Genomic DNA, 27,687 nt, shown 5'->3' with positions numbered 1-27,687 from the left:
CCTTTAGCATATAACTATCCCTGGCCCCTCACACTTCTCTTTCTTTCTCTGCTTTTTATTTTTCTTTATTTTATTTTGCGATACTGGAGATGTAACCTAGGGGCATTCTACCTCCAAGCTACATCCTCAGGCCTATTTTTTTTTTTAATTTTCTTATTGGTGCACTGTATTCATACATCATAGTGGGATACAAACTTTTGTAGACATACATGCACACTTTTCCCAGTCAGCCCCCACCCAATCCCCACCCCATTCTCTCCCTATCCCTCCCTCCCATGCTTGGCTTAGTAGTTGACATCTAGTATTATGGCAATTTATCTAAAATTAAAAATGATAATCTCACATAACAGTTTCATTTGTCTGATACCAAGCTTTTGGTGACTTAAAGATAACATTTCAATATTTCTTTTTGCTTTCTTTCTTACCAGAGAATATTTTTTTCTATTTTTTAGGTGAAACTATCATATATTTATATATTTATTTTTCAGAAAAAAATCTATCCTAATATGGAATATGGACTCTAGGTACCCAAAACGATCTTGAAAAAGAACAAAGCTAGAAGATATATATTTTCTGATTTCAAACCATATAAAGCTACAATAATTGAAACATTGTAGTACTGTTCTAAAGGCAGATATATAAACCATTGGAGTTAAATAAAAGCCTAGAGCTAAATACTTCCCTATATTGTCAAGTTATTTTTGACAAGGTTTCCACGAACATTTGTGGGTGGAAATATTAATCTTTTAACTAAATATTGTTGAAAAATAATAATTACATGGAAAAGAATAAAATTGGACCCTTACCTAATCCCATATACAAATATTAACTCAAAATAGATAAAGGACCTAAATATAAATCTTAAGACTATAAACTTTTAGGAGAAAATCTGGGTCATTAAACCTCACAACATTGAAATTGGCAGTGATTTCTTGGATATGATTTCAATGGCACAGGCAACAGAGGAGTATACAAATTCCCTAAAAAATAAAAAAAAAATTGTATATCCAAAGACAATGTAAACAGAGTTAACAGTTACTAAAAGAATGGGATAAAATATTTCCAAATGCTATATCTGAAGGTATATTAATATTCCAACTAGAAATCCTAGAAATTAACAACAATAAAGGCAAACAATACCCTTTAGAGATAGGTAAAAGACTAACATAAGTAATGAATCTCCACAGATAACCAATCTTAGTTGTCTGTTGGATGGAAAATCTTGTTTCTCTAGTTCTGGAGTGTGTTACCAGTTTCTTCTTTGTAGTTAATCTCTTTGAGTATTTTCTCTAGTGCTGGTTTTGAAGACATAAATTTCTTCAGTTTCTGTTTGTCATGGAAGCTTCTTATTTCTCCATCTAATTTGATAGAACGTTTTTCTGGGTAGGAAATTTTTGGCTGGAAGTTGTTTTCTTTCAGAGTTTGGAATATGTTACTCCAAGCCCTTCTGGCTCTCATGACTTGGTTTGGGAAGTCTGGAGTGATTCTAATCGGTTTGCCTCTGAATGTCACTTGGCCCTTTGTTTTTGTTGCCTTTAAGATTCTCTGCTTGGCTTCCACATTGGTCATTTTGACAATTATGTGGCGTGGGGATCCTCTTCTCCGATCCTGTCTAAAGGGAGTTCTATAAGTTTCCTGGACCTGTGTATCAACCTCTTGCTCTATGTCTGGAAAATTTTCTGCTATTACTTCCTTGAAGAGATTGTTGATCCCTTTGGTTTCACTTTCTTTTCCCTCCTCTATTCCAATTATTCTTAGGTTAGCTCTCTTAAAATGGGCCCATATTTCTTCAATATCAGATTCCTGCTGTTGGATATTTTTTTCTAGATTAGAAACTATGCGTTCATTTTTGGATTGCTCATCTTCTAAGAGCGAGATTCTATTCTCCTTGTGTTCTAATCGGTTGTTTGTGCTTTGAATTGAGGCCTTTACTTCATTAATTGCATCCTTTATCTCTTTTTGGCTCTCTCTGAGTTCTTTTCGAAGCACCTCTATTATTTCTACAGTTATTTTCCTGATTTGATCTTCTAGAAATCTCTGATTTTCAGTTTTATCGGGTTCTGATGTTGTGGGGTTGTGGGCATTTATTGCTCCAGTGTTATTCCTCTTTCCCATGATTTCGGATGTTTGTGCCTTCTCTGGGTTCTTCCCTTGGGTCACTATGACTTCACTTAAGGTGTTCTGGATCTCGAGTCAGTAGTATCTCAGACCCCACTACTCCTTTACTGGGTTGTATCACAGAGTCTCCGACCCAGAGAGTCGATAGAGGCTGCTTTAGACTGTGGGGGGTGCCAGGTTGCACGTTCTCCTATGGTGTGATATCTCTGCCACCGCCCCTCCCCCACTGGGTCAAGTCCCAGGGAGTACAGTACTGGGATTTCTCCTCTGTGGCCCGCAATTTGACTCACTGTTCTTGAGTATGCAGATGTAGCTGTACTGGCCTCGCTGAATTCGGTGCTGCTGCCGCCGGTGGCAATATGGCGCCGCTGCTACGCCCTCGGCTGTGGGGCTGGTGTTTTTCTTCTTGGTTTTGATTTCCACTCTGAATCCCTGCAGCGTGTGCTGAGCTCGGCCACTGGGAGCTTTAGATGCTCTTTGTGCGGAGAAATCCCGCCTGGCTGTTCCGCAGTGGCTCACCTCGGCTTGCTGTAGCCGTCCCGTGAATTCGCTGATGCCGCCAGCAGTATGGCGCTGCTGCCCCATCTGCCGCGTCCTCGGGCATGAGGCCGGTGTATCTTCTCTGTGGCTCTGTTCTCAGTCTGCTTTCTCTCTGGAGCCTGGTGATTTTTTTGTTTCACTGGTGATGGTGTTTTCTGGCTATGAAAGGCGCTGATTTTGTGGTAATGGAGATTTTTTGTTAGCGGGGCTCTTAAGCCCCGCTTTTCTCGGTCGCCATCTTCCCGGAAGTCCCTATTATTTTTATTCTTTGTTTTGAAACAGGGTCTCACTGATTTGCAAAGGACCTCACTATGTAGTAGCTAAGGCTGTCTTCGAACCGCGATCCTCCTGTTTCAGCCTCCCAAATGCTGGGATTACAAGTGTGTACCACGATGCCTGGCTTTCTCTTTGCTTTTTTGCTGTCATGAACTGAGCAACTTTCCTCTGCCCTGCTATGCCTCCATGATTTTTGCCATGGGTCATCAGGAACCAAATAAATCTTTCTTCCTCTAAGTTCTTCTTGTCAGATATTTGGGTTGTAAAGATGAAAAAGATAACATACTAAAGTTCAGAGAAGTAGACTTGTCAAATGTTACATAGTAAACTAGATTATTTGATTTGAACCTATTTTTGTTGCTAAAACCCTTGATTTTTCCTACCTAACCAGGCTTCTGAGATTTAATTGAAATAAATAATTATGCCAGTATTGGGAAATGTCTTTGGTACTAAATTCAGAAACGTCTTTGATACTAATTTTAAAATGTATTTGAAAATAGCTTTGGTATTAGAAAGTAGTCAGAGCTTGAGTATAGCACAGACACTCAGATAAGGAAGGAACCCTGCAGAGTTCCTGGCACCAAGGGTGATTAGGAAGAAAATAGAGGTAGCCCAGGGCCTTTGCATTTTACAGACAAGTTTACATAGTAAAAAAACTTCTAGCAGACAGCTAGGATGTGGGAGGATGGCACAAGCCTTCAAGAGATCCCTGACTTCCATAATCAAGTAACACATTTTGGGGTCTTAAAGATTTGAGCTTACACCTATAGGAAGAAGACTTTTGGTCAGACAGGATGTAAGATTGTGAATCCCCACATCAGAAGGCTTGCCCCGGAGAAGGGGTGGATTCCTTTGGTTTCACCTTCTTTTCCCTCCTCTATTCCGATTATTCTTAGGTTAGCTCTCTTAAAATGGGCTCGTATTTCTTCAATGTCAGATTCCTGCTATCTGATTTTTTCTAAGTTATAAATTATGCATTCGTTTTTAGAGTGATCATTTTTTAGGAATGAGATTCTATTCTCCATGTGGTCTAATCAATTGTTTATAGTTTGAATTGATGCCTTTACTTCAATGATTGCATCCTTTATTTCTTTTAGACTCTCTAAATTCTTTTTGAAAGTTCTAAATTTCTGTGTTATCAGGTTCTGATATTATGGGGTTGTGGGCATTCATTGCTTTATTGTTGTTCCTCTTTCCCATGATTTCAGAAGTTTGTGCCTTCTCTGGGTTCTTTCCTGGGTCACACGACTTCACTTAGGGTGCTCTGGATCTCGAATTTGTGATAATCTCAGCCACCACTACTCCTTTACTGGGTCGTATCGTAAAGTCTCAGACCCAGGGAGTTAATCAAGGCTGCTCGAGATCATGGGGGTGCCAAGCTGGCGTTTTCCCACGGGGAGCTGTGACTAGGGTGTGGTATCTTTGCCACCACTACCCCTTCACTGGGTTGGACTTCAAAATCTCAGACCCAGGGAGATTATCAAAGCTGTGCAAGTCCCTGGGGGTGCAGTGCTGGGATATCTCCTTCAGGGGCCACAATTTCACTTACGGTTATTGTGCACGCTGACCTGGAGCTGTCACAGGTGTGGTGCATATTTATTTTCTGTTTTTGAGCTCCTTTCTGAGTCCCTGGAAGGCGTGATGAGTTTGGCCACTGGGAGTTTTACTTCATTGTGCTGAAAGAACTACTGAATTACACCTGAATAATCTACAGCTGCTCACTTCAGCTTCTTGTTTACCTTTCCTCTCTGGACCCTGGTGCTGTGAGGCAAGATGGTGCTGGTGCGGCTCCACTGCCGCAATGAGGGCTGGTTTCTTTTCTGGTCTCCGGTTGTTTTTCTAGTCTTCTTTTTCTCTGTCCCTTGTATTTACATATTTTATTTCTCTGCTGATAGTGTTTTCTGGCTATGATAAGTGCTTTTTTTGTGGCAGTAGAGATGGAGTGTTAGCAGGACTCACAAACGCTGCTTTTCTCGGTTGCCATCTCCCGGAAGTCTAGATCCAGGATATATTCTGAGGGCCATACATAATTATCTCATGCAAGTTAGAAAAGAGCATTTAAGTTGGTGTGTGAATTAATTAGAAATTTAATATACATATGTATTTTTTACTTTAGTGTTCTGTTTAAAGTATTAGCACATAACACACACACACACACACACATTTTTTTTTTCTTATTTTGATAATGGGAGATTGAACCCAGAGGCATTTTACCAATAAGCCACACCCCAGCCCTTTTTTTTATTATTATTATTATTTACTTATTTTGTTTTGAGACAGGTTCTTGAGCTGGGTGTGGTGGCGCACGCTTGTAATTCCCGCACTTGGGAGGCTGAGACAGGAGGATTGCACAGGTTCGAAGCCAGCCTCAGCTACTTAGTGAGGCTCTCAGCAACTTAGGGAGACCCTGTTTCAAAATAAAATATGAAATAGGTCTGGGAGTATAGCCCGGAGGTAGAAAGCTTCTGGGTTTCAACCCTTAGTACCATCAAAAAAAAAAAAAAAAAAAAAAAAAAAAAAAAAAAGAAAGAAACAGGGTCTTGCTAGGTTGAGAGTCAGCATAAGTTGTTGAGGCTAGCAGTCCTTCTGACTCTGCCTCCCAAGTACTGGAATTATAGTATCCCATGCCCAATTTAGCACTTAACAAAATTGCTTGCCTTCTTTTTTTATATTGAAAGTTTGTGTAATGGATATTGTAGCCTTCCTTTTGGAAGATAGTGATAATCTACAGTGGCATCTAACCATGATATTCATTATTAAACCATTTTATAAAAAGGTCACTTAAGATCTTAGAATAAATTGGAACATAAAGATAACAAATACTAGCAGGCCATGGTGGTACACACCTGTAGTACAAGTACTCGGGAGGCTGAGACAGGGGGGTTGCAGGTTCATGGTCAGCCTCAGTAATTTAGCAAGGCCCTCAGAAACTTAATGGGACCTTGTTTCAAAATAAATAATAAAATACGGCTGGGGACGTAGCTTAGAGGTAGAACGACCCTGTGGTTAAGTCTCTAGTACCCCCAAAACAAAAAATAACCCCCCCCAAAAACCCCAGAATACTTTTATTTGACAAGTAAATGATCTAGTTTACATTAATTTTTATTTAGCTCATGTTAAATAAGAAAATATGTTGTAATACAGGCACAGTAACAGATGCTAAAGAATTTTACACAAATAAAGGCACTATAGCATAGTGATTACGATTTATGGTCAGAAGGACCTTATTTCCTCTATGTTGATTTTATTTTTAGGGAGAATTTCTCTTTGAAAATTCCAGATAGCTGGCTGTGGTGGCACATGCTTGTAATCCCAGTACTTGTGAATTTGAGTCAGGAGGATTGCAGGTTTGCAACCAGCCTCAACTATTTAGTGAGGTCCTCTGTAACTTAGTGAGACCCTGTTTCAAAATAAAGAATAAAGAATAGGGATGGAGGGTGTGGCTCAGAGGTAGAATGCCCCTGGGTTCCACCCTCAATACCACAAAAAAGGAAAAAAAGAAAGTTGCAGATTTATCACATTTTAAAACACTCCTTATGGAGCCAAGCATGGTAGCTCATGCTTGTAATCCCAGCGTCCGGGAGGCTGAGACTGAAGGATCGTGGTTCGTAAACAGCTTCAGCTACTTAGTGAGGCCCTCTGCAACTTAGTGAGACCCTGTTTCAAAATAAAGAAAAAAATAGGGCAGGGGATGTGACTCGGAGGTCAAATGCCCCTGGGTTCTATTCCCAGACCCACCCCCCCAAAAAATTAATAAAATACAGGATAAACAATAGGGTAGAGGGTGGGGTATAGCTCGGAGGTTGAATACCCCCTGGGTTCCATTTTCAGACCTGCAAAAAAAAAAAAATATATATATATATATATATATATATATATATGTATGCTTAAGATATTTTACATATTTTCTCTTAGTATTTTACTCTTTTCTGAGGTCAAATTTTTTTGTAATGCCTTCAACTGCTCCCTTTCTACTGGTTTCTTCCCTCTATCCTGTATGCATGATGGTTTCTCATAAAGGTTCTCTGAGTATTTTGCAAATAGTAAAATTTCTTGTGTTGTGAAAATCATTTTTATCTATCTAACTTTTTGTTAGAATTCCTAAGTAAAATATCATAGATGATAAAAATTGTGTAAAGGGCCTGACTATAATCTACCTGAGACAGAAATTTAATACCCTTGTGCTCAGCATATATGGAATAATTTGTTTGGCCTCATCTAATTCTTGCTCACCTACTGAGATAAGGTTCTGATCTTAATTTTTTTTTTTTTTTCGGTATTGGGAATGGAACCCAGGGACATTCTATCTCCAAGCTACACTCCCAGCCCTATTTTTTATTCTTTATTTTGTAACAGTCTCACTATGTAGCTGAGGCTGCCCGCCACCAATATCCTCCTGTCTCAGTCTTCCAAATGCTGGGATTATAAGTGTGAGCCACCATGCCCAGCTCTGATCTTAATTTTTAACCTGTCTCTTCTCCTGAAAACTATGTGATTCTGCTTTCCTCGTAGGGGTTAGCAAAGAACAAAAGAATACTTCTAGGTTCAACCCCTAATACCATACACACACAAATAAAATAGATAAAGTAGAATTGGGGGTGTAGCTCAGAGGTAGAATGCCCCTGGGCTTGGGAATTAAACCTAGGGCTCTTCTACCTCCAAGCCATCAATCCCCTATCTATGTCATACAATAAAAAAATGTCAGACTTGGGGGTTCAAAATTATTCATAGGCAGGCCTGGTGATGGATGCTTGTAATCCCAATACTTGTGAGGCTGAGACAGGAGGATCACAAGTTCGCAGCCAGCTTCATCTACTTAGTGAGGCCCTCTGAAACGTAGTGACATCCTGTTTCCAAATAAAGAATAAAAAATAGGGTTGGGCTGTGGCTTACAAGCAGCCCTACAGACAGTTGAGAAGAGATAAAGAACATCCAGGCAAGAGACTCAGAGCTTGACTAATGGGCTCCTCAGTCATCCAGATATACAGGCAGCAGGAGGGTATGGACTACTCAGCCAGAGGCTTTCTCTGTAATTGCCAGATTGGAAAGGAGAGAGAAAAAGGGAAAGAAAGCAAAAATAAAAGCAAGGAGTGAAGAACTGAGACAAAGTGACAAAGGGAAGAGAGACCATCATTCTTCTGGAGGACTGCATGGCCAAGACAGTGGGAATCTGCACCTACAAAGTGAAGACTCTGAAACAAACATTTGAGCAGCCACTTGAGTCAATTGTGAGGCAGGTCTGGGTCCACTGTGTCTGCCATTGGGACTCAACTATGGGAGATGTTCCTTTGTGCTCCTCAGGGAGAGTATCCCTTCATTCTCTCCAAGTGATGCTAACTCGGTGGGTTCTTGTGATAAGAATCAAGAGGCACAACTGGGAACGAGACTCTTCATTAGGAGTTCTTGATCAATCAAAAGTCGGACACCGCATTAGCCAAGAGAGTGTCAGGCTGGCCCCAAGGATAAAGCAGAAAGCTAGTTCTATTCATGTGAGAGGATTATTAGCAAGGAGGTGGGGAGGTTAAGATTTTAGAAGTGTTAGCTACATTTAGGAATTGGCTTAGATACATTTAAATTTGTTTTTTCCTGTGAGGGCACTGTAACTTCTAAGGAAGACTAGGTCAGTTGGTGACCCTGGAGCAAAATGTTAGGTTTTAAAGTCTGTGCTCCCTTCTTTGCAAACATCTTTGCTTGCTGTAGCTGTTAAGAAAGCATGTAGTGGGGAGTAGAAGAAAGCCAGTCACCGCAAGCAGCAAGTTAAGGGCCCTGGGAATCTGCTATTTTGGTGACTTCTCCATAGCTTTATCCTTTATATTGTTTGTCTTTGGAAAATCTGTCAATAGCGCGCGCGTGTGCGTGTGTGCATGCGTGTCTGTGTGTGTGTGTGTGTGTGTGTGTGTGTGTGTGTAGCATTGATGACTGAACCCAGGGGCTCTCTACCACTAAGCAACGGGCCCAGCCTTCTTTATCTTTTATTTTGAAAGAGAGTCTTGCAAAGTTGCTGAGTCTGCTAAGTTTCAGAGGCTGGCCTTGAATTTCTGATCCTCAAGTCTCAGCCTCCCAAATACTAGTATTGCAGGTATGCTCCCAACCCTCCCCCTCCATTCCTGGCTACAAACCAAACATTGGATAGCTAACAAGCTCTTAGGTAAGGCCCAGAAGTACATTTGTCCTTTGTTCCTATGGTTATCCCTGTCTCAGTTCCACAGTGAATAATTGATACCCCAACTTGAATTGGGGCTAAAAGATGAGAGAGATGAGAGAGGAGAGAGGAAAGATGGAAAAGAAGGAATGAATGGATATAGAGGCATGTTTTTCAGTTAATATTGTCACTGATGTAATCCAGAAGATCTGACCACACAATTTAGAGGAAAAATTTATTTATTTATTTATTTATTTATTTATTTATTTATTTATTTATTTGTGGTACTGGGGTCCCTGGAAGCCCTTCTACCTCTGGGTTACATTCCCAGGCCTGTTTTTTATATTTTTTTATTTGGAAACGGTCTCTTAAAGCCAGAACGGCTGGCTTCAAACCTGCGCAATTCTCCTGTCTCCGCCTCCCAAGCACGGGGTTTACAAGCGTGCGCCACCATGCCCGGCAAGAAGATTTATTTTATTTTACTTTTTTTGCGGTACTAGGAATGGAGCCCAGGGGGATTTAACCTCTGAGCTACACCCCCAGCCCTATTTTTATTCTTTATTTTGAAACAGGGTCTCACTGAGTTGCGGAGGGCCTCACTAAGTTGCTGAGGCTGTCTGCGAACCAGGATCTTCTTGTCTCAGCCTCCCGAATGCTGGAATTACAAGCATGAGCCACCCTGGAAAGATTTATTGCTCACAGTTTCTTGGAGATTCCGGGTTCAGTCCATGTGAGGCCAGGTCTATGGATCCCAGGGCATGGTGGTGGGAAGCACAGGGAGGAAGAGCTCTGCTCCTCACATAATGGAGGCCAGAAGCAGAGATAGAACAAGCAAGAGGACTGAGAGCCACAAACACAATTCCTAAGGCACACCCCAGGGACTTACCTTCTCCAGCCACACCCCACTTGCCTAAGTTGCTACACAGTCCATGATAAATCCATCACAATGGATTTATCTACTATGAGATTGCAGCCCTCATGATTGAATTACATTAACTCTGAACATTAAAAAACAAGTTCTTCAGGGGACAATCTACATCTGTTCATAACAAGGGGAAAGGAATCATTGCCTGCAGGGCAAGGACCAGTGGGCTTGGAGATAGTAGAGGCTTGCTGGTATAGGTGTTTTGTAGAAAAGATTCTATGATTGTACCATCACTGGCAGAAGGCATGTCTAGACCTCAAGGTCAACAGGTTTCAACATAAATTCATTTCCTAAGTCCTACCGAATCACCAAATGACACCAGAGATGGGAACTTTTTACCCAATAACAATAGAAATGAAATTGGCCAAAGAGGATGAACATACCGGCAAGGTTTCAGTTAGGAAGACAAGAAGGTAGAGGGGAGGGCAGGGGACTTTACCTGAAGGAAGATGGGAAATGCCATGATGGAAAGATAATTCAGACCTGTCCTGAACAAAGGAGGGGACTAGCCTTTTATGGAGTAGCTGGGTGTTGGCAGATCATTGGAGGCATTTTGCTGCCACCAGACACCTAGTCTTTGTGGTTCATTTGATTAAGAATTGAAAGGAGGGGAAAGGCACATTGCATAGACAATTGAAAGAGTGGGGAGGAGCCAGGCATGGTGTGTGCCTGTAATCCTGGCATTGGAAGCCTGAGACCAGAGGATCAAGGTTCACAGACAGCCTCAGCTACTGAGTGAGGCCCTGTTTCAAAATAAGGAGTAAAATATAGGGGAGGGGGTATATCTTGGAGGTCAAATGCCTCCCCTGGGTTTTATCCCCAGACCCATAGGAACAAAGGAAAAAAAAAAAGAAAGAGTGGAGAGGGATAGCAAAACATTTTAAGTGGGGAACAAGTTATGGATGAAGGCCCCAGAGTCTATTTGATCCTTTGTCCCTGGCTAGGATCCCCTTTCTGCCTACCTACTATTTGAGTAAAAGAAGAAAAAAGAGGAAGGAAAATCCTTCAAAAAGCCTGTATTGCTGGTTGTGGTGGCGCACACTTGTAATCCCAGCACTTGGGAGGCTAAGACAGGAGGATCACATAGGTTCAAAGCCAGCCTCAGCTATTTAATGAGGCTCTTAGCAACTTAGTGAGACCCTGTTTTCAAATAAAGTATAAAACAGGTCTGGGAGTATAGCCCGGAGGTAAAAAAGCCCCTGGGTTCCACCCCTAGTAGCGCGCGCGCGTGCGCACACACACACACCCTGTATTAAGGTTCACTGTGTTGTAATGGATGCTGTTTAAATGGCCAGGATTAAACCATATCCCTTTTACTTCCTAGTGGAAGAGAATAGCCTCTTTTTCTGTGACAGGAGCTCCTTTAAAACTGAAAAATTAAACAAGGTCCAGTCATTGTCCAGACTAATTCCATGTTGTTCCTCTAACTTGTTCTTTTGAGTTAATTCTCCATCCCAGCATCCTACAGGCAGTTATGCTTAAAACAAGCAGAACAGAGACTGCCCCAAGCCATGGCACCTGCAGAATGCCAGCAAGCCAAAGAACCAGAGTTGTAGCTTATCCCTTGGTCAACTGAATATGCACAAGCACACCCCTCCACCTCTGCTTTCCCCCTCCATCTTTAATACCTAACGCTGTTGATATGGAGTAGACAGATTTCTAGGCTAGCTGTCTTCTTGATATGGGCCGAACTGCTTTGTCATGGTTTCTCTATCTGTTAATAAAACTTTGGATATAGTGGGTAATTGGTATATTGGGACTCATCCAGAGTTAAGCCTCTGGAAGGGGGGAGTCTTTGGTCATATTTTCAAAAGAATATTCCTTGGCATTTATAGTGCAGCACTGGCCTAGATCTCCTGGTTTCTAGCTATCATCTCTTTTATTTTATTTTTCTTCTACTAAAGTAAAACAACAACAACAACAACAACAACAAACAGTGTTAGAGATCAAACCCTACGACCTTGTTGCTAGGAAAGGACTCTGAGCTCTATTTCTAGCACATGGGAGAAGGGAACTTAAGTCAGATCCTTGGCTTATGTTATGAAAAAGAACTTTAGAATATGTCAGTCAGAGACATAGAGATTTTATTTGGGGAAGCAAAAAATTAAAGATTTAAGGGTAAGGGAGAATGTGGGCTACCTCGAGAATGAGAGAGGCATTTGGGGATCTATGGCTCTTTTTTTTTTTGGTGGTACCAGGGGCCTTCTACCTCCAGGTTACACTCCCAGACCTATTTTATATTTTTATTTGGAAACAGGGTCTCTTAAGCCAGTGAGGCTGGGTTCGAACCTGCGCGATCCTCCTGTCTCTGCCTCCCAAGTGTGGGGATTATAAGCGTGCACCACCACGCCTGGCTATGGCTCTTCTTTTTATAAGTGACTTTCATGAGGAGCAAGTAGAATGAGGGAGATGTGCAAGGATGACATCAATTGGGTAATCACAAGCCTCTTTAGGGTGTGATTTAGACAGTTACCTGTTCTCATTAAACTATAGGTAGGATGGCAAACAGTACCCAAGGAAATTATCATAAGTGAATGGATTTCCTTAATTTGGTGGTCTAGGTCTTTTGGATTTGTTGGTGTGGCTTCTGTTTTCTGATCAACAGATATTGCTCCTGCTTAACTGTTCCTAGGTTGGATAATTAACAGTTCTCATGGTTATTTTACAAGTGAGTGAACTTCCAGTATAGTGCCTGTTTACCTTTCCAGATCTTTAGCATGGTCTCTCTTGCTTGATCAGTAGATAACCTTTTTGAAGATTGCTAACAATATTCATGGTCATTAACATAAGTGAGTAAGTAGAGATTTTTAATTCCTCAGAATTTTGGAACTAGCAGGCCTGGCTTGGTTTTGGTGTTGGGAGTAATAGGACTTGCTTGAGAGTTAAGGGCATTGAGGAATTTTATTACAGGTTTCCATATTAAATGTAACATTTCCTCAGTCTTCCTTTATGTTTCCTTTCTACGAAACTTGTATTTTTTCTCAGTGCCACATTACTTTTTCCAGCTTTAAGACATGATTTAATACATGTCTAGGCTTCCTTCAATGCTTGTCTTGTTTATTTTTTCTAAATTCTTTGTTATTTTTACTTGCTTGACCCCATCCTCAGCAACTGGAGTCATTTTCCCAAGTATAAAACCAGAAATAGCTTTACTGGCATCTTTACTAGAATTTTATTAATTTTATTAATTATTTTTGGAAGAATTGCTATCTTTGCAGTATTGAAATTTCCCATCACTTAGGAACTTTGTTTTGTTTTGTTTTGCAGTGCTGGGGATGGAAACTGGCAGCATTCTACTTCCAGGCTACACCCTCAGCCCTGTTTTATATTCTTTATTTTTTGAAACAAGGTTTCACTGAGTTGCAAAGGGCTTCACTAGCTGAGGCTGGCCATGAGCCACAACCTTTCTGTCTCAGCCTCCCAAATGCTGGGATTACAAGCCTGTGCCACCATGCACCATCATGTACCACCATGCACCCCCATGCTAGCTTCATCATTTAGGAACTTTCTACCTGTGCCAACTGTGGTATGTGTGTATATTTTCCTACTTATTCATGTCATTTGTATACACAAAACTATAAACTTAATACATGAACTACTGAGTAATTTCTTTTTTCTTTTTCTTTCTTTCTTTCTTTTTTTCTTTGTGGTACCGGGGATGGAACCCAGGGGCATTGTACCTTCAAGCTACACCCTAGCTCTATTTTTAGTCTTCTTTTATTTTTGAAGCAGGGTCTCACTGGGTTGGGAAGAACCTCGCTAAGTAGCTGAGGCTGTCCTGGTTTCCGCCTCCCAAGTGCTGGGATTACAAGCGTGTGCCACCATGCCTGGCAGAATTATTGACTACTTTCTAATTAATCTAAATAAACTAATCTGAATAAGGATCAGTTTCTGACTAATCTCTAAAACTGTATCTGTGTAAGATACTTTTAAAATATGACTATTCTCTCTTGCCATTTAGTCATGTATCCTGTAAAGTTTCAGGTTACTCTCATTGAAATACTTGTATGTATGTATGCATTGGGGATTTTTTATTTTGTAGTACTGGGAATTGAACTCAGGGGTGTTCTACCTCTGAGTTACACCTGTAGCCCCATTTTATTTTATTTTTTAAATTTGGAAACAGGGTCTCACTAAGTTGTTGATGGCCTCGCTAAGTTCCTGAGACTGGCTTTAGCTCTTTGATCCTCTGTCTTCATCTTTCCAGGTACTGGGATCACAGGCGTGAGCGACCATACCCAGCTTGAATACTTGTGTTTACAAGTTGCTTTTTGAATATTATGGTTTGGTCTACCTGTTTCATCAGTGAGTTATAATTACAAGTATACTTAAAATAGATGACTGTTTTCGTTAAGAACATTGGTTTCAATTGTGGATTGCAAGAAAGTATTTTTAGAAGTTTTAGTTTATTTTGCTTATTAGTACTTTCACAAATGCTTTTACCAAAATTCAGCCTTCATCAGAGTCTGTTCCTTTAAAATGGGCTTAGAATTTTATCTATTTATTTTTGAGGTACTGGGGATGGAACCCAGGGGTATTTTACCCCTGAGCTGTATCCCCAGCCCTATTTTTTATTCTGTATTGTTTGTGTGTGTGTGTGGTACTGAGGGTAGAACCCAGGGGCTTTTCTACCTCCAGGCTATACTCTCAGACCTATTTTTATACTCTATTTGGTAACAGGGACTCACAAAGTTACTGAGAGCCTCACTAAGTAGCTGAGGCTGGCTTTGAACCTGTGTGATCCTCCTGTCTCAGCCTCCCAAGTGTGAGGATTACAAGTGTGTGCCACCACGCCTGGCTTTTATTCTGTATTTTGGAACAGGGTCTCACTAAGTTGTAGAGGGCCTCACTAGGTAGCTGAGGCTGGCCATGAACCTCTTGTCTCAGCCTCCCAGTTACTAGCATTTACAAGCATGTGTCATCATGCCCGGCTGGGCTTAGACATTTACTGCTTTTGGAAGCAGAGGTAAGAAAGTCGCCTCAAAATATTATCTTTTCTTTGAAGTTAAAAATTTTTTACTGAATATATTATTTACATGATTTGAATTATTTTCAGAACCTTCAGTTTATCATCACAAAATAAGCCCATAAACTCCTATGTTCCTTGTAAATTGCATATAACTCTTTGATTTCTTTGAATTGTATATATTCTTTCAGAAAGGTAATCTCCATTAACTTGTACTATAGCCTTAGGTTTGAAAGGGAATATTTAAAAGAGCTGTTACGTTGTTAGTTAAGTACAAGTAGGTAAAGCTAGAGATAAGACCATTTTCCTCATAGAAATTTAGAAATAAATTTAGAAGTAAAATCAAACCTTAGTATTTCATTGAATCTTTATTATTTTGTTGTAATGGGGATTGAACCCAGGGTCATTCTACCTCCAAGCTACACCCCTAGACCTACTTATCACTATTATTATTATTATTTTATTTTGAAACAGGGTGTTGCTAGGTTGTTTAGAGTCTCATGAAGTTGATGTTTTCCATATATATAATATATATATATGTGGCACTGGGGTTCCTGGAAACCCTTCTACCTCTGGGCTACACTCCCAGACCTATTTTATACTTTTTATTTTAGTTTGGAAAAAGGGTCTCTTAAGCCAGCGTGGCTAGCTTTGAACCTGCGCATTCCTCCTGTCTGTGTCTCCCAAGCGTGGGGATTACAAGCATGCACCACCACGCCTGGCTGAATTACTTATATTTTAATATTAAATTCTTCTTGTAATCTTTGCTTTTAAAGTCCAAGAAATAGAAGTGATAATCTTGTAGTTGATGACTTTTTTCTTCTCCCACAGATTCATCTGAAAACTACATTAAGACAAAGACTTTTGAGGGCTTCTGTGCATTACATCTTGCTGCAAGTCAAGGACATTGGAAGATTGCACAGATTCTTTTAGAAGCTGGGGCAGATCCTAATGCAACTACTTTAGAAGAAACCACGCCATTGTTTTTAGGTAATGTAAGCCATTTGTGGTCTAGATGCAGTTTTTTATTATTACTGTATTGTTAGAGAAACTGTTGTTATATTTACACTATACTGTTTTGGCAAATATTATACCACTACTTCTATGATTCTGAAATTGAAACAGTATTTTATATTTATTAATTTATTATTTATTTTGTGTACTGGGGATTCAGCCCAGTGGCATTCTACTTCTAAATACACCCCAGCCCTATTTTTTATTCTTTATTTTGAAACAGTCTCACTAAAATGTGAAGGGCCTCACTAAGTAGCTGAGGTTGGCTTTGAACCTGCAATCTTCCTGTCTCAGCCTCCTAAATACTTGGATTATAAGTGTCTGTCACTATGCCTGCCTGTAAAGGTATTTTTTTTAAAGATTTCCTTTTTTTTTTTTCTACTTTTGAGTGGTAGCATCTGGGACTTTAAAGTAGCAAGATCTGTTCTGAATTGTAGTCACCATTTTTCTAGTGTAATTTCAAAGACTAGATGGTGCTTATATTGTAACAATAATTATAAGGTTACCTGTGAATGTTTTATGTTTGCCTTTTCTTTTAGCATTAAGAATTTAAGAAGCTTTTATGGAAGAAATCACCAGCTAATCCATACTACCAGTTAATTTGTTACCTGTATGGATCACTATTTAGCTTTTTTCAATAATGAACTATTTTAATTCCTTAAGGATGATGGCCTAATTCTAAGTAGCACACTTTCAATACTCCCCCCCCCCTTCTTTCTTCTTCTTTCCCTTTGATTCTGTTTTTCTTCAGGGACATTTTGTCCCATAAAGTTGAGTGAAACATAAGAAAACTAAGAGAATAAATTGTTGGAATAGAATCAGTGTGTCTAGACTATAGTTTTGGTCTTGCCACATGTAATTTTTTTTTTCCTGGTGGTACTGGGGTTCCTGGAAACCCTTATATGTATGTATGTACATACGTATGTATGTATGTATGTATGTATGCATATATGCAAGGCTTGGTTCGAACCTGCGCGATCCTCCTGTCTCCGCCTCCCAAACGCGGGGATTACAAGCGTGTGCCACCACGCCCAGCACCACATGTAATTTGTACGTTTATTTACTTACTGTATACTTCAGTTTTCTTATAAAATAAGAGTAATACTAACCATCTGATGTTTGTTACTAGACTGAAAATAAGATAAGATGTTCATGGAAGTACTTGTTTCTTTGTGTACTTAAAAGTATTTATTTAATATTTTTTTTGTGGACCCAAGGATTGAACTCAGAGTAATTCTACCTATGAGCTACACTCCAGCCCTATTTTTTGCTCTTTATTTTAAAACAGGGTCTCTTTATTTTGCAGAGGTCTCACTAAGTAGCTAAAGCTGGCTGTGAAGCTGTGATCCTCTTGTCTTAGCCTCCCAAGTACTAGGATTACAAGCATGCCTGGCTATTTAAAAATTTTATGTATAGCAAAATTTATTCTATTTAGTAGAGTTCTGTGACTTTTGATCTATGCAGCAATGTAATAGTCAAGTTATAGAGCCTGTCCATCTTCAAAGTTTTATCCTTCTGCATGATATATATATATATATATATATATATATATATATATATATATATATATATATATTGTGGTGCTAGGATAAACCCAGGGGCATTCTACCACTGAGCTACTTCCCCAGCCCTTTTTATCTTATTTATTTATTTTTGTGGTGTTGGGGATTACACCCAGGGCCATTCTACCTCTGAGATATACCCCCAGTCCTAGTTTTTTTTAAATTCCTTATTTTGAAACAGGGTCTCACTAAGTTTTGGAGGGCCTCACTAAGTAGCTGAGGCTGGCTGTGAACCTGAATCCTCCTGTCTCAGCCTCCCAAGTATGGGATTACAAGTGTGTGCCACAGTGCCTAGCTTCAATTCCCACTCCTTCCCCTCCCCTTTCCCTCCTTCTCATATTTGTCTTAGTGATTGATATATTTGTTAATATACATCATGTGTATTACAGAATTTCCCCTTTCTTCTTCCCATCCACTCATTTAGGTTGCCTTATTTGCTCATCTGTAATATCTCCTTCGTCTAGCATTCCCCTATTTTTCCCTAGCTTCCACATATTAGGGAGATATCCAATTTCTTATTTTTGACTGACTAATCTCACTTAGCATAATGTCCTCCAGTTCTATCCATTTCCCTGTAAATGACATAATTGTGTTTTTCTTTATAGCTGAGCAAAATTCCATTGTGTACATATTCCATAGTTTTGTAATCCATTCATCTGTTGATGGACATCTTGGCTGGTTACATAGTTTGACAATGGTGAATTGTGCAGCTATGAGCATAGATACGCATGCATTAGTTTGATAGTTTGGTTTCCATTCTTTGGGGTAGATACCCAGGAGTGGTATTGCTGGAGATCATATGGTAAATTTGTTCCCATTCTTCTGAGGATCCTCCATACTGTTTTCCAAAGTGGTTACACTAATTTGCGATCCCACCAACAATGTATTAGAGTTTCCACTTCTCCATATCCATGCCAGCATTTGTTGTTTGTATTTTGAATGATTGCCATTCTAGTTGGAGTTAGGTGAAATCTTAGGGTAGTTTTGATTTGTGTCTCTCTGCTAATGATGTTGAACATTTTTTCATGCATTTATTGGCCATTTGAATTTCTTTCTTCATGAAGTGTCTATTTAGTTCACTTGCCCATTTTTTTGATTGGGTTATTTGTTGTTGGTTTTTTTATTTGATGGTACTGGGGATGGAACCCAGGGACCTTCTACCTCTGGGCTATACTCCCAGACCTATTTTATATTTTATTTAGAAACAGGGTCTCTTAAGGCAGCTGAGGCTGGCTTTGAACCTTGTGATCCTTCTGTCTCAGCCTCCCAAGCGGGGGGATTACAAGCGTGCGCCACCACGCCCAGCGGGTTATTTGTTTTCTTAGTACTAAGTTTCTTGAGTTCTCTGTATATTCTAGTTATTAGTCCTCTATCAGAGGAGTAGGTGTCAAAAATCTTCTCCCATTCTGTTGGCTCTTGGTTGAGGTTCTTCATAGTTTCCTTTGCTGTACAGAAGCTCTTCAGTTTAATGCAATCCCATGTATTGATTTGCCTTTTAGTTTCCTGTGCCTTTGAGGTCTTCTTGAGAAAGTTTTTATCTGCCTGTGTGTTGCAATATTTGACCAGTGCCCTCTTCAAGGAGCTGCAGTATCTCTGGTCTAATTTTCCAAGTCTTTGATCCATCTTGAATTTACTCTTGTGCAGAGCCTTGTTATGTTTCATAGCTGGCTTCAAGTTTACAATGCTGTCTTAGCCTCCTAAGTATTGGAATTACAGGTGCATGCCACCATACTCAACTTGCTGCCTGTTTAATCAAGCTTACCCCCCATCTCAACCCCTGACAGCCACTGATCTCAGTTCTATAGTTTGCTTTTTGTGGAATACCATATATGTAAATGGAATCCTATACTGTGGAACCTTTGAGACTGGCATCTTTCATCTTTTGTGCTTTTGAGGTTCTTCTACATTATCTAATGTTGCCTATTCCTTTCTATTGAGGACTCCATTATATGGTCTCATTCTTGAGTGTGATTATGATTGAATTTAAGTCTAAATTTAGAGAGTTAGAAAATCTACTATCCCACTTTTTTTTTTTGTGGTACTAGGGTTTCTGGAAACCCTTCTACCTCCAGGCTACACTCCCAGACCTATTTTATATTTTATTTGGAAACAGAGTCCCACTAAGTTGCCAAGAGCCTCACTAAGTAGCTGAGGTTGGCTTCGAACCTGTGCGATCCTCCTGTCTCAGCCTCCCAAGCATGGGGATTACAAGCATGCGCCAACACACCTGACTCTATTCTGAGATATTTTAATGGAAAGATTAATTATCTTCAGGAATTGTAATGTAAACATGTTTCCTTCAGGATGTTTTACATTCTTAAATAATGAGTTTGAGGTTTTCCTAGATCAAAAGTTTGCAGTTCTGGCCAGTTGTGGTGGTGCACACTTGTAATCCCAGTACTTGGGAAGCTGAGACAGGAGGATCACAGATTTGAGACCAGCCTCAGCTACTTAGTGAGGCCTTCTGCAACTATGAGCTATACTCCCAGACCTATTTTGAGACCCTGTTTCAAAATAAAGGATTAAAAAATAGGGCTGGGGGTATAGCTCAGAGGTATAATGCTTCTGGGTTCCATCCCTACTATGCAATAAACAAACAGACAAACAACCAATTCCCCACCATTTAAAAAGATCATGTAGTATTCTTATATTGTTCTTATGTAACTCACTTTTTCTTCCTCATTAACTTTCCAACTTGTATTAGTTACTTCATGTGACATTATCAGTTGAAATAACATTTTGTTTCCTGTTCTGGCATCTTAAACCCTTCATTTTATTTTGTTCTTAGTTTAGGTTAAATAACTTAGAAACTTATCACCAGTTATTTTGCTATGGGGTTTTCAGCCCCTGCTGGGTTAACTAAATGCTTCTATTGATAGAGTCTTCTAAAAGGACCCATAGAAAATAGTATTGCCTGAGTTCTTGCTTGTTCAAAATTGAATAATGATTTCATAATTGAAAATCTCTTTGATTAGGTGCAAAATTCTTGACTTACGCTTTCTTAAGAGCTTTTTTTCCTTTTTGATGCTGGGGATCAAACCCAGGGCTTCATACAAGCTAGGTAAGTGCTATACCACTGAGCTACATCATCCCAATCCTCCCTTAAGATCTCTCTTACTCTTTTCTTTTTTTGTGGGTCTGGGGATAGAACCTAGGGGCATTCAACCTCCGAGCTACATCATCCCTTGCCCTATTTTTTATTCTTTATTTTGAAACAGGGTCACACTAAGTTGCGGAGGGCCTCACTAAGTAGCTGAGGCTGTCTGAGAACTGCAATCCTCCGCTCTCAGCCTCCCAAGTGCTGGGATTATAAGCGTGTGACACCACACCCGGCTCTTGAGATCTCTGTTTTGTTCTGGAGTTGAAGTCTGAGGACAGCCTAATTTTCTTCTCTTTTTTGTGACAATATCTTTTGTATGCCTGTATTGTGTTAGTTTTTTTCTGTGACAGGATATGCCCTATTAATATATAGAGCCAGATCTTTTTTTATTTTAGTAAATATTTTTATAATTTTATCTTTAAATATTTGTTCTATTCTGGTGGGTTTTTGCTAAATAATTCCTATTTTGGGATACTGATTATTGTTTTGTTTATTTTTGGTAAAGGGAAATGAACCTAGGGGCATTCTACCTCCCATCTATATTCTCAGTCATTTATTATTTTTTATTTTGAAACAAGTTCTTGCTTGTATCCAGACACTTTGCTGAATTTATTGATCTGTTCTGTAAGCTTTATGGTTGAGTTTGTTGGGTCTTCTTAGTATCATTTCATCTGCAAATAGTGAAATTTTGAGTTCTTCTTTTCCTATTTGTACTCCTTTGATTTCCTTTTCTTATCTTATTGCTCTGGCTAGAGTCTCAAATACTATATTGATAATGGGCATCTTTGTCTTGTTCCTGTTTTTTAGGGGAAATCTCAGTTTTTCCCCATTTACTATGATGTTAGCTGTAGGCCTATTGTAGATTGCCTTTCCATGTGGTCTAATTGACTGTTTATAGTTTGAATTGATGCCTTCACTTCAAAGATTACATCCTTTATTTCTTTCAGAGTCTCTCTAAATTCTTTTTGGAAGTCCTGTATTATCTCTATAGTTACATTCCTGAATTGATCTTCTGGAGATCCCTGCAATTCTGTGTTGTCAGGTTCTGTTATTGTGGGCGTTGTAGGAGTTCATTGCTTCCTTGTTTTTCCTCCTCATGTTTTCAGAGGTTTGTATCTGTTGCTTTTGATAGATTTCTCTCAGTATCTAGGTGTCAGCTGATATATCCAAGGGCACGCTGTGTTGTCTTCAGTAGTGAAGGTTGAGTGAGGAGGGAAATGAAGTAAATGCAAGAATAGGGTAAAGCCACAGATAGGATCCAATAGAATGAGAGTGTGAATGTGGTAAGGTAGTCTAGAGTAGAAATTAGAAATATTGAATATGTAGTGGTATTCTAATAACAAATGTAGAATTTTTAGTATAGTGATATGAAATGGATTTAATACAAGAAAAGAGAGAAAAGGAGAGGAAAAAAGAAAAAAAAGAAAAGGGATAGAGAGAAAAGAGTAGGTATGTACAATGGAAGAAACTTGGGGGAGGGTTTGGGGAGAGGGTAAAAAAACAGGCATATACTCACACACCAAAAGAAAGGAAAAAAAAAAACCCCAAACAACACCAATAACAATGCACTTGTACACATATATAAATACTCAGAAGACTGGGCCTCTGTAGTCTCTGTGCAGACACCGAGTGCCACTGGCACCTCTCCTATTGCAAGCCTGATTCTCTGAGTCTTTCTCAGTCTATGCAGATGGCTGATACCAATGGAACTGCATCTAGTGTTAAACGTAGGTCACTCTCCATGCCTTCCATGGATGTGGAGCCTGTTTTTTTCTCTGCCTGCATAGGTGACCAATGCCTCTGAGACCAAACTCAATAAAAGAGCCTCAGTTCTCCACAGCTAGTGCTGTTCTGGTCTAACTTCTCCTCATTCACCATGATTAGGTTGTCTGTGGTGATTCTGGAGATCCTACTAGTAGGGTCTAGTGTTAAGCTTAGGTCTCCCCGCTACTTTCTACTAATGCAGAACCTGATGAGTCTGTCTGAGCCTCTGCTGTGTCCAACAGCAGACTCTACTTTCACCTTTTCTGGGTTGAACCACAAAGTCTCAGACCCAGAAATTTTATCACAGCTATGAGGGCGCTGTGCTGGGCATTCTCCGGTGGGGACCCCAGCTTCACTTAAGGTGGTATTAAGAGATTCAGAGTGCTGCCCTGAATCTCTGGAAGGTGTGGTAAGTTCAGCCGCCACTGCTACAAATTGTAGACTCTATCCCCATGTTCGCTGGGTTGAACTGCAAAGTCTCAGTCCCAGGGAGTTTACTGTGGCTGTGCAAGTACCTGGGGGCACCACTCTGGACGTTCTCCTGCAGGGACCATGGCTTCACTTAAGGTCTTGTTGAGCACGAGTCTGGATCTCTGGAAGATGTGGTGAACCACCTCCAGCAGATGTGCCACCGCTGCCGGAAGTTGTAGCAGTAGTTTGCATAGGAGGAACTGATGGCTTACAATTCCCATGATCTTCAGCTGCTTACTTCAGGTCCTTGGTTGTTTTCCTGTTTATCTCTGGAGTCCGGTGCAGTAAGGCAAGATGGCACTGCTTTGATGTCTGTGGCTGTGAGGTGGGCCACTGGTGTTGAGTGCCACTCTGGATCCCTGGAGAGTGTGGTGAGCTCAGCAGCCACTGTTGGAAGTTGTAGCTGGTATTTGGGTAGGAAGAACTGATGGCTTACAACTTTGATGTTCTGCAGCTGCTCAGTTCAGGTCCTTGGTTGTTTTCTTGTTTGTCTACGGTGAGGCATGATGGCACTGCTTTGTCATCTGCAGCCACAAGGCGAGTGGGTTTCTTTTCTGCTATCTAATCAGTCTTCTAACCTTTTCCCCCCTGCATCCTTCTACCTATCGTTTTATTCCTCTACTGATAGTATTTTCTGGGTTTGTAGAAAGCTGTTTTTAAGGCAGTAGAGATTGGGTGTCAGCATGACTGCTATGTGCTGCTTCCCTCAGTCACCATCTTCCTGGACCTCTCTTCTCTTTCTGTGGATAGGGAGACATGGGAAAATTATCAGTCTATAGTAGAACAGTGAAATTTTAGTTTTTTGTCTTCTAATACTTGTATGTAGTTTAAAGATGTGTTCTTTTGGATCTGGTTTCTGATGTCTCATTGGCCATTAAATTTTTCCTCATTTGTCAGAAACCATGAGACATATCAGTGACAATGTGTAGATTTGGATTTGGGTATTCACTACAACTTTTTTATATTTCTAACATGAGTTTTCCCTATAATGTGATAGTTTTAACCATGAGCATACATCTTTAATATTGTTAGCTAATGGGAAGACATGAGGATATTAATAATATAAAAGTATAACTGCACAATTTTATTATTATTATTATTATTATTTTTTGTGGGTCAGGGGATGGAACCCAGAGGCATTTGACCTCCAAGCTACACCCCCTGCCCAACTTTTTAATTCTTTATTTTGAAACAGGGTCTCACTGAGTTGCTAAGGGTCTCACTAAGTAGCTGAGGCTGTCCGTGAACCATGATCCTCCAGTCTCAGCCTCCCAAATGCTGGGATTACAAGCATGTGTCACCACGCCTGGCTCTAACTGCACAATTTTAGAAAAAGATTTTCTAAATATTAATACAGTGCTTCAGAAAAGATTAATATTCACAACACAGGTTGGGAATCTATCTCAATCTATGAAGGGCGATTTGACATTATGTGTCTGTCTTTAATTGGAAAGGCAATCATCCTGATTGTAAACTTTACTTAGGAAATAAATAGTTGGAGACAGTCCTATCCCTCAGTGACATTCTTGGAATAATGGAAAATTCTACATTTTGTCAGTCATATTGCTAGAATGAAGGTTTGCATCTAATGTATGCCATCAATTGGAATTAAAGTGTTATTTTATAGTTTTGTTTTTGTCTTGGATATAGGTAAAGTCCTAGAAAAACACAAATTTGAGGTTATATAGAATAATTTAGCAACACTAGAAAAAAACAGTAATCCTTGTCATTGCACTATACTTTCTGTTCTAGTGCCACCAGATGTCAGTGTAACCACAGAACCAGAGAAATACTGCAATGTGTTTTTGGTTTCTGAAGAGAGTTAATGAAAAAAGTTTTACATAAGCTTGATGTACAATGTTTAGACTATTTTACTGCTAAATTATATGGAAAAATGACCACATAATAGAGAATAGAGTGCATATAAAACTCTCAAAAGCATAGGTACAATTAAAATTTCATACGTAATTTATTTTTATTTTATTTATTTATTTATTGTTTTTGGGTGCTACTAGGGTTCCTGGAAGCCCTTTTACCTCCGGGCTACACTCCCAGAGCTATTTTTATATTTTTATTTGGAAACAGGGTTTCTTAAGTCAGTGTGGCTGGCTTCGAACCTGCGTGATCCTCCTGTTTCCGCCTCCCAAGAGCGAGGATTACAAGCGTGCGCCACTACACCCGGCTCATATGTAATTTAAATGTACTAATAGGATATAAAGGTGATACCTAGGACTCTCAAAACTATCACCATGCCTCCTTCATAACTAGGGGAGATGGACACCCTGTGGTTAAACTATTCATTGCAGTGCCCTTGACCATAGTGTTTCTTAGAAGTGCTCTCAGAATGAAGGAACAGAGCCAGGCATGGTGGCACATGCCTGTAATCTTGGTATTTGGGAGACTGAGACAGGAGGAACACAGTTTGTAGCCAGCCCTAAAGAACTTAGCAAAGCCCTCAGCAAATAAGGCTGGGGTATAGCTCAAAGGTAGAATCCCCAGTAAAACACACACACACACACACACACACACACACACACTTGCAGCTGGTATTGATTATCCATAGTAATTACCTATAGCACATAGGCATATTAGACTTCATTATTTAAATTCATGTTTAAAAATTTATTTTTAAATGCATGCTGTATTAAACAATAGCTATTATTTTATTGTTTCCTATTCATACTTAGATGTATTGCTTATATGTATGAAGAGGTCAGCCATATTTCTCCTAGATGAAATATTTTTCTTTTATTCTTTTTTTGGTGGTACTGTGGATGGAACCTAGGGGTATTCTAATTCTACCTCTGACCTACACTCCCAGCCCTATTTTTTATTCTTTACTCTGAAACAGGTTTGCATTAAGTTGCAGAGGGCTCACTAAGTAACTTAAGCTACCTGGATCCGTGTGTCTCACCCTCCCAAGTACTGGGATTATAAATGTGCACCACCACACACCATGAAAACTTTTTGAGCCTGTGTTTTCATGACGTATTCATGTAGGGCTTATCACTGAATTTAAAGTGCTGTATACGACATGGATAAGTTTTAATTTTGACCAAAAGTCTTGTGAGTTAAAGGGTGTTTCTAAAACATCTATTTCTTGTTTTTGAAATGTTTTTGTTACTCAGAATATTTTTTTAGATTAATTCTTATTCTTCAAATTTAGGAAGTGTAAAACTTGTTTCTTCAAAAATATAAAATATATCTCAAGAAATTATTGTAGGACGTGACCTTCTTGTGTGAGTCTTGTTTCCTTGTCCTTTTGTAAGGCACTCTAACATGATCTGTGATTGGAGGGTGCTTCTGCTGTCTTTAAAGCTTCTGGTGTTCCTTTTCTCCTGTCTCAGTGGGGTGCAGTTCTACAGATAAGACCTGTTTGGACTAAAGAGAGCAAAGCTTTTTCCATATATCTCTGTTTATCTTGGATACTTTGAGGTCTTCCTTCCAAAGTGGGGTTTTATTTTATTATTATTCTTCATCCTTGGGCTCTGGTCTCTATTGAATACCAGTGTAACATTAGATTTTATAATTCTGCTTTCTTTTTCCTTCTAGGTTCCCATGTTACTTTCTAGGTACTAAAATTACACATTTCCTTTCTCTTACTGAATATTCACCACAAAACGAAGGGGCTACAACTAATGAATGATCTGGCTCACCATTTCCAATGTCAGGCATGTATCCTAGAGATAAATATATTAATTTAAATTTCAGTTAATTTAAATTCTAAACTTTAGACCAATGTTGTCCAAAAGAACTTGGAAATATCCTATATCTGGACTGCCCATTATGATATCATTAGCCACATGTACCTCTTGAGCACATGAGATTAGGCCAGTTTGAGGAACTCACATTTTAATTGTAATTCATTTAAATTTAAATAGCTACATGTAGCTAGTGACTTCTGTATTGAAGAATTCTATAGATAGCAGCAGAATGGGTATAGCTTTTCTTATCTTTAACTGAATAGTAGTCCTCTTTTATCTTTTAAAGTTTTGTCTCTTTTGCTCTGGCATGTGGTCCTAGGTAGGCCCTATATAGACAGGCAAGGAAGCAAAGAAACATCAGATGGCTTTATCACCAGTTTTGCTTCTCAATGGAACGGCAAAAGTTGTAGCTGAATTTTAAAAAATTATCCTGTTGAAAGCCAGGCACAGTGGCACACTTGTAATCTTAGTACTTGAGAGGCTGAGACAGGAGGATTGCAGGTTCTTGGACAGCCTCAGTAATACAGTGACGTCTTCTACAACTTAGTGAGACCATTTCCAAATAAATGAATAAAATTGGGCTTGAAGTATAGCTTAGAGATTCCATTCCCTAAGGATGGAATCCATTCCTTAGGGTTCCATTCCTAGTAACATTCCTTAGGGTTCCATTCCTTAGGGTTCCATTCCTTAGAGATTCCATTCCTTAGGGTTCCATCCCTAGTGTAACACACACACACACACACACACACACACACACACACACACACACATTCATGTAGCTATTTAAATTTAAATTAATCTTGTTGATTAAATGGTTATTTAGGCTTCTACAGTATTAGTCTTAGTTTCTGATGCCGAGTGCTTAACATTTAATTAAAGATAATAAGAATTCAAGGTAAACTACAGTATGTAGCATAAGAGGCCCAAAGTGTTGTGAAAGTTACTTCTGTCCTAATACTATGATTACTGTGTAGATTCATCTGCTTTTTTGTCTCACCTCCCTCTCCCCGTTTCTGTATGTTTGAAAACATTTTCAGTTATATGCAGAATGTGACTGTAATATTAATTACTGGGTTAAGTAGGGCAGTGTTCAGTCATATTTTTA

The 27,687-nt window shown here is 39.5% G+C and overlaps 1 protein-coding gene across 1 annotated transcript in view; it reads left to right on the top strand.

Annotated features, from left to right (window-relative positions):
- The window catches only part of LOC308273874 (ankyrin repeat and SOCS box protein 3), a gene marked incomplete at its 3' end in the record, with an annotated part of 223,946 nt that overhangs the window by 126,339 nt on the left and 69,920 nt on the right, over positions 1–27,687 (top strand). The window contains exon 3 of the mRNA XM_080711258.1: positions 15,799–15,957. Within this exon, the coding sequence (XP_080567384.1) occupies positions 15,799–15,957 (159 nt within the window). The remainder of the gene's footprint in view (positions 1–15,798; positions 15,958–27,687) is intronic.

This window comes from Muscardinus avellanarius (assembly GCF_963383645.1).
Source record: "Muscardinus avellanarius genome assembly, chromosome: 15".
In the NCBI taxonomy this organism is placed as follows: domain Eukaryota; kingdom Metazoa; phylum Chordata; class Mammalia; order Rodentia; family Gliridae; genus Muscardinus; species Muscardinus avellanarius.
The sequence above is the reverse complement of the archived record's forward strand: the minus strand, read 5'-3'. Positions and strand labels throughout refer to the sequence as shown.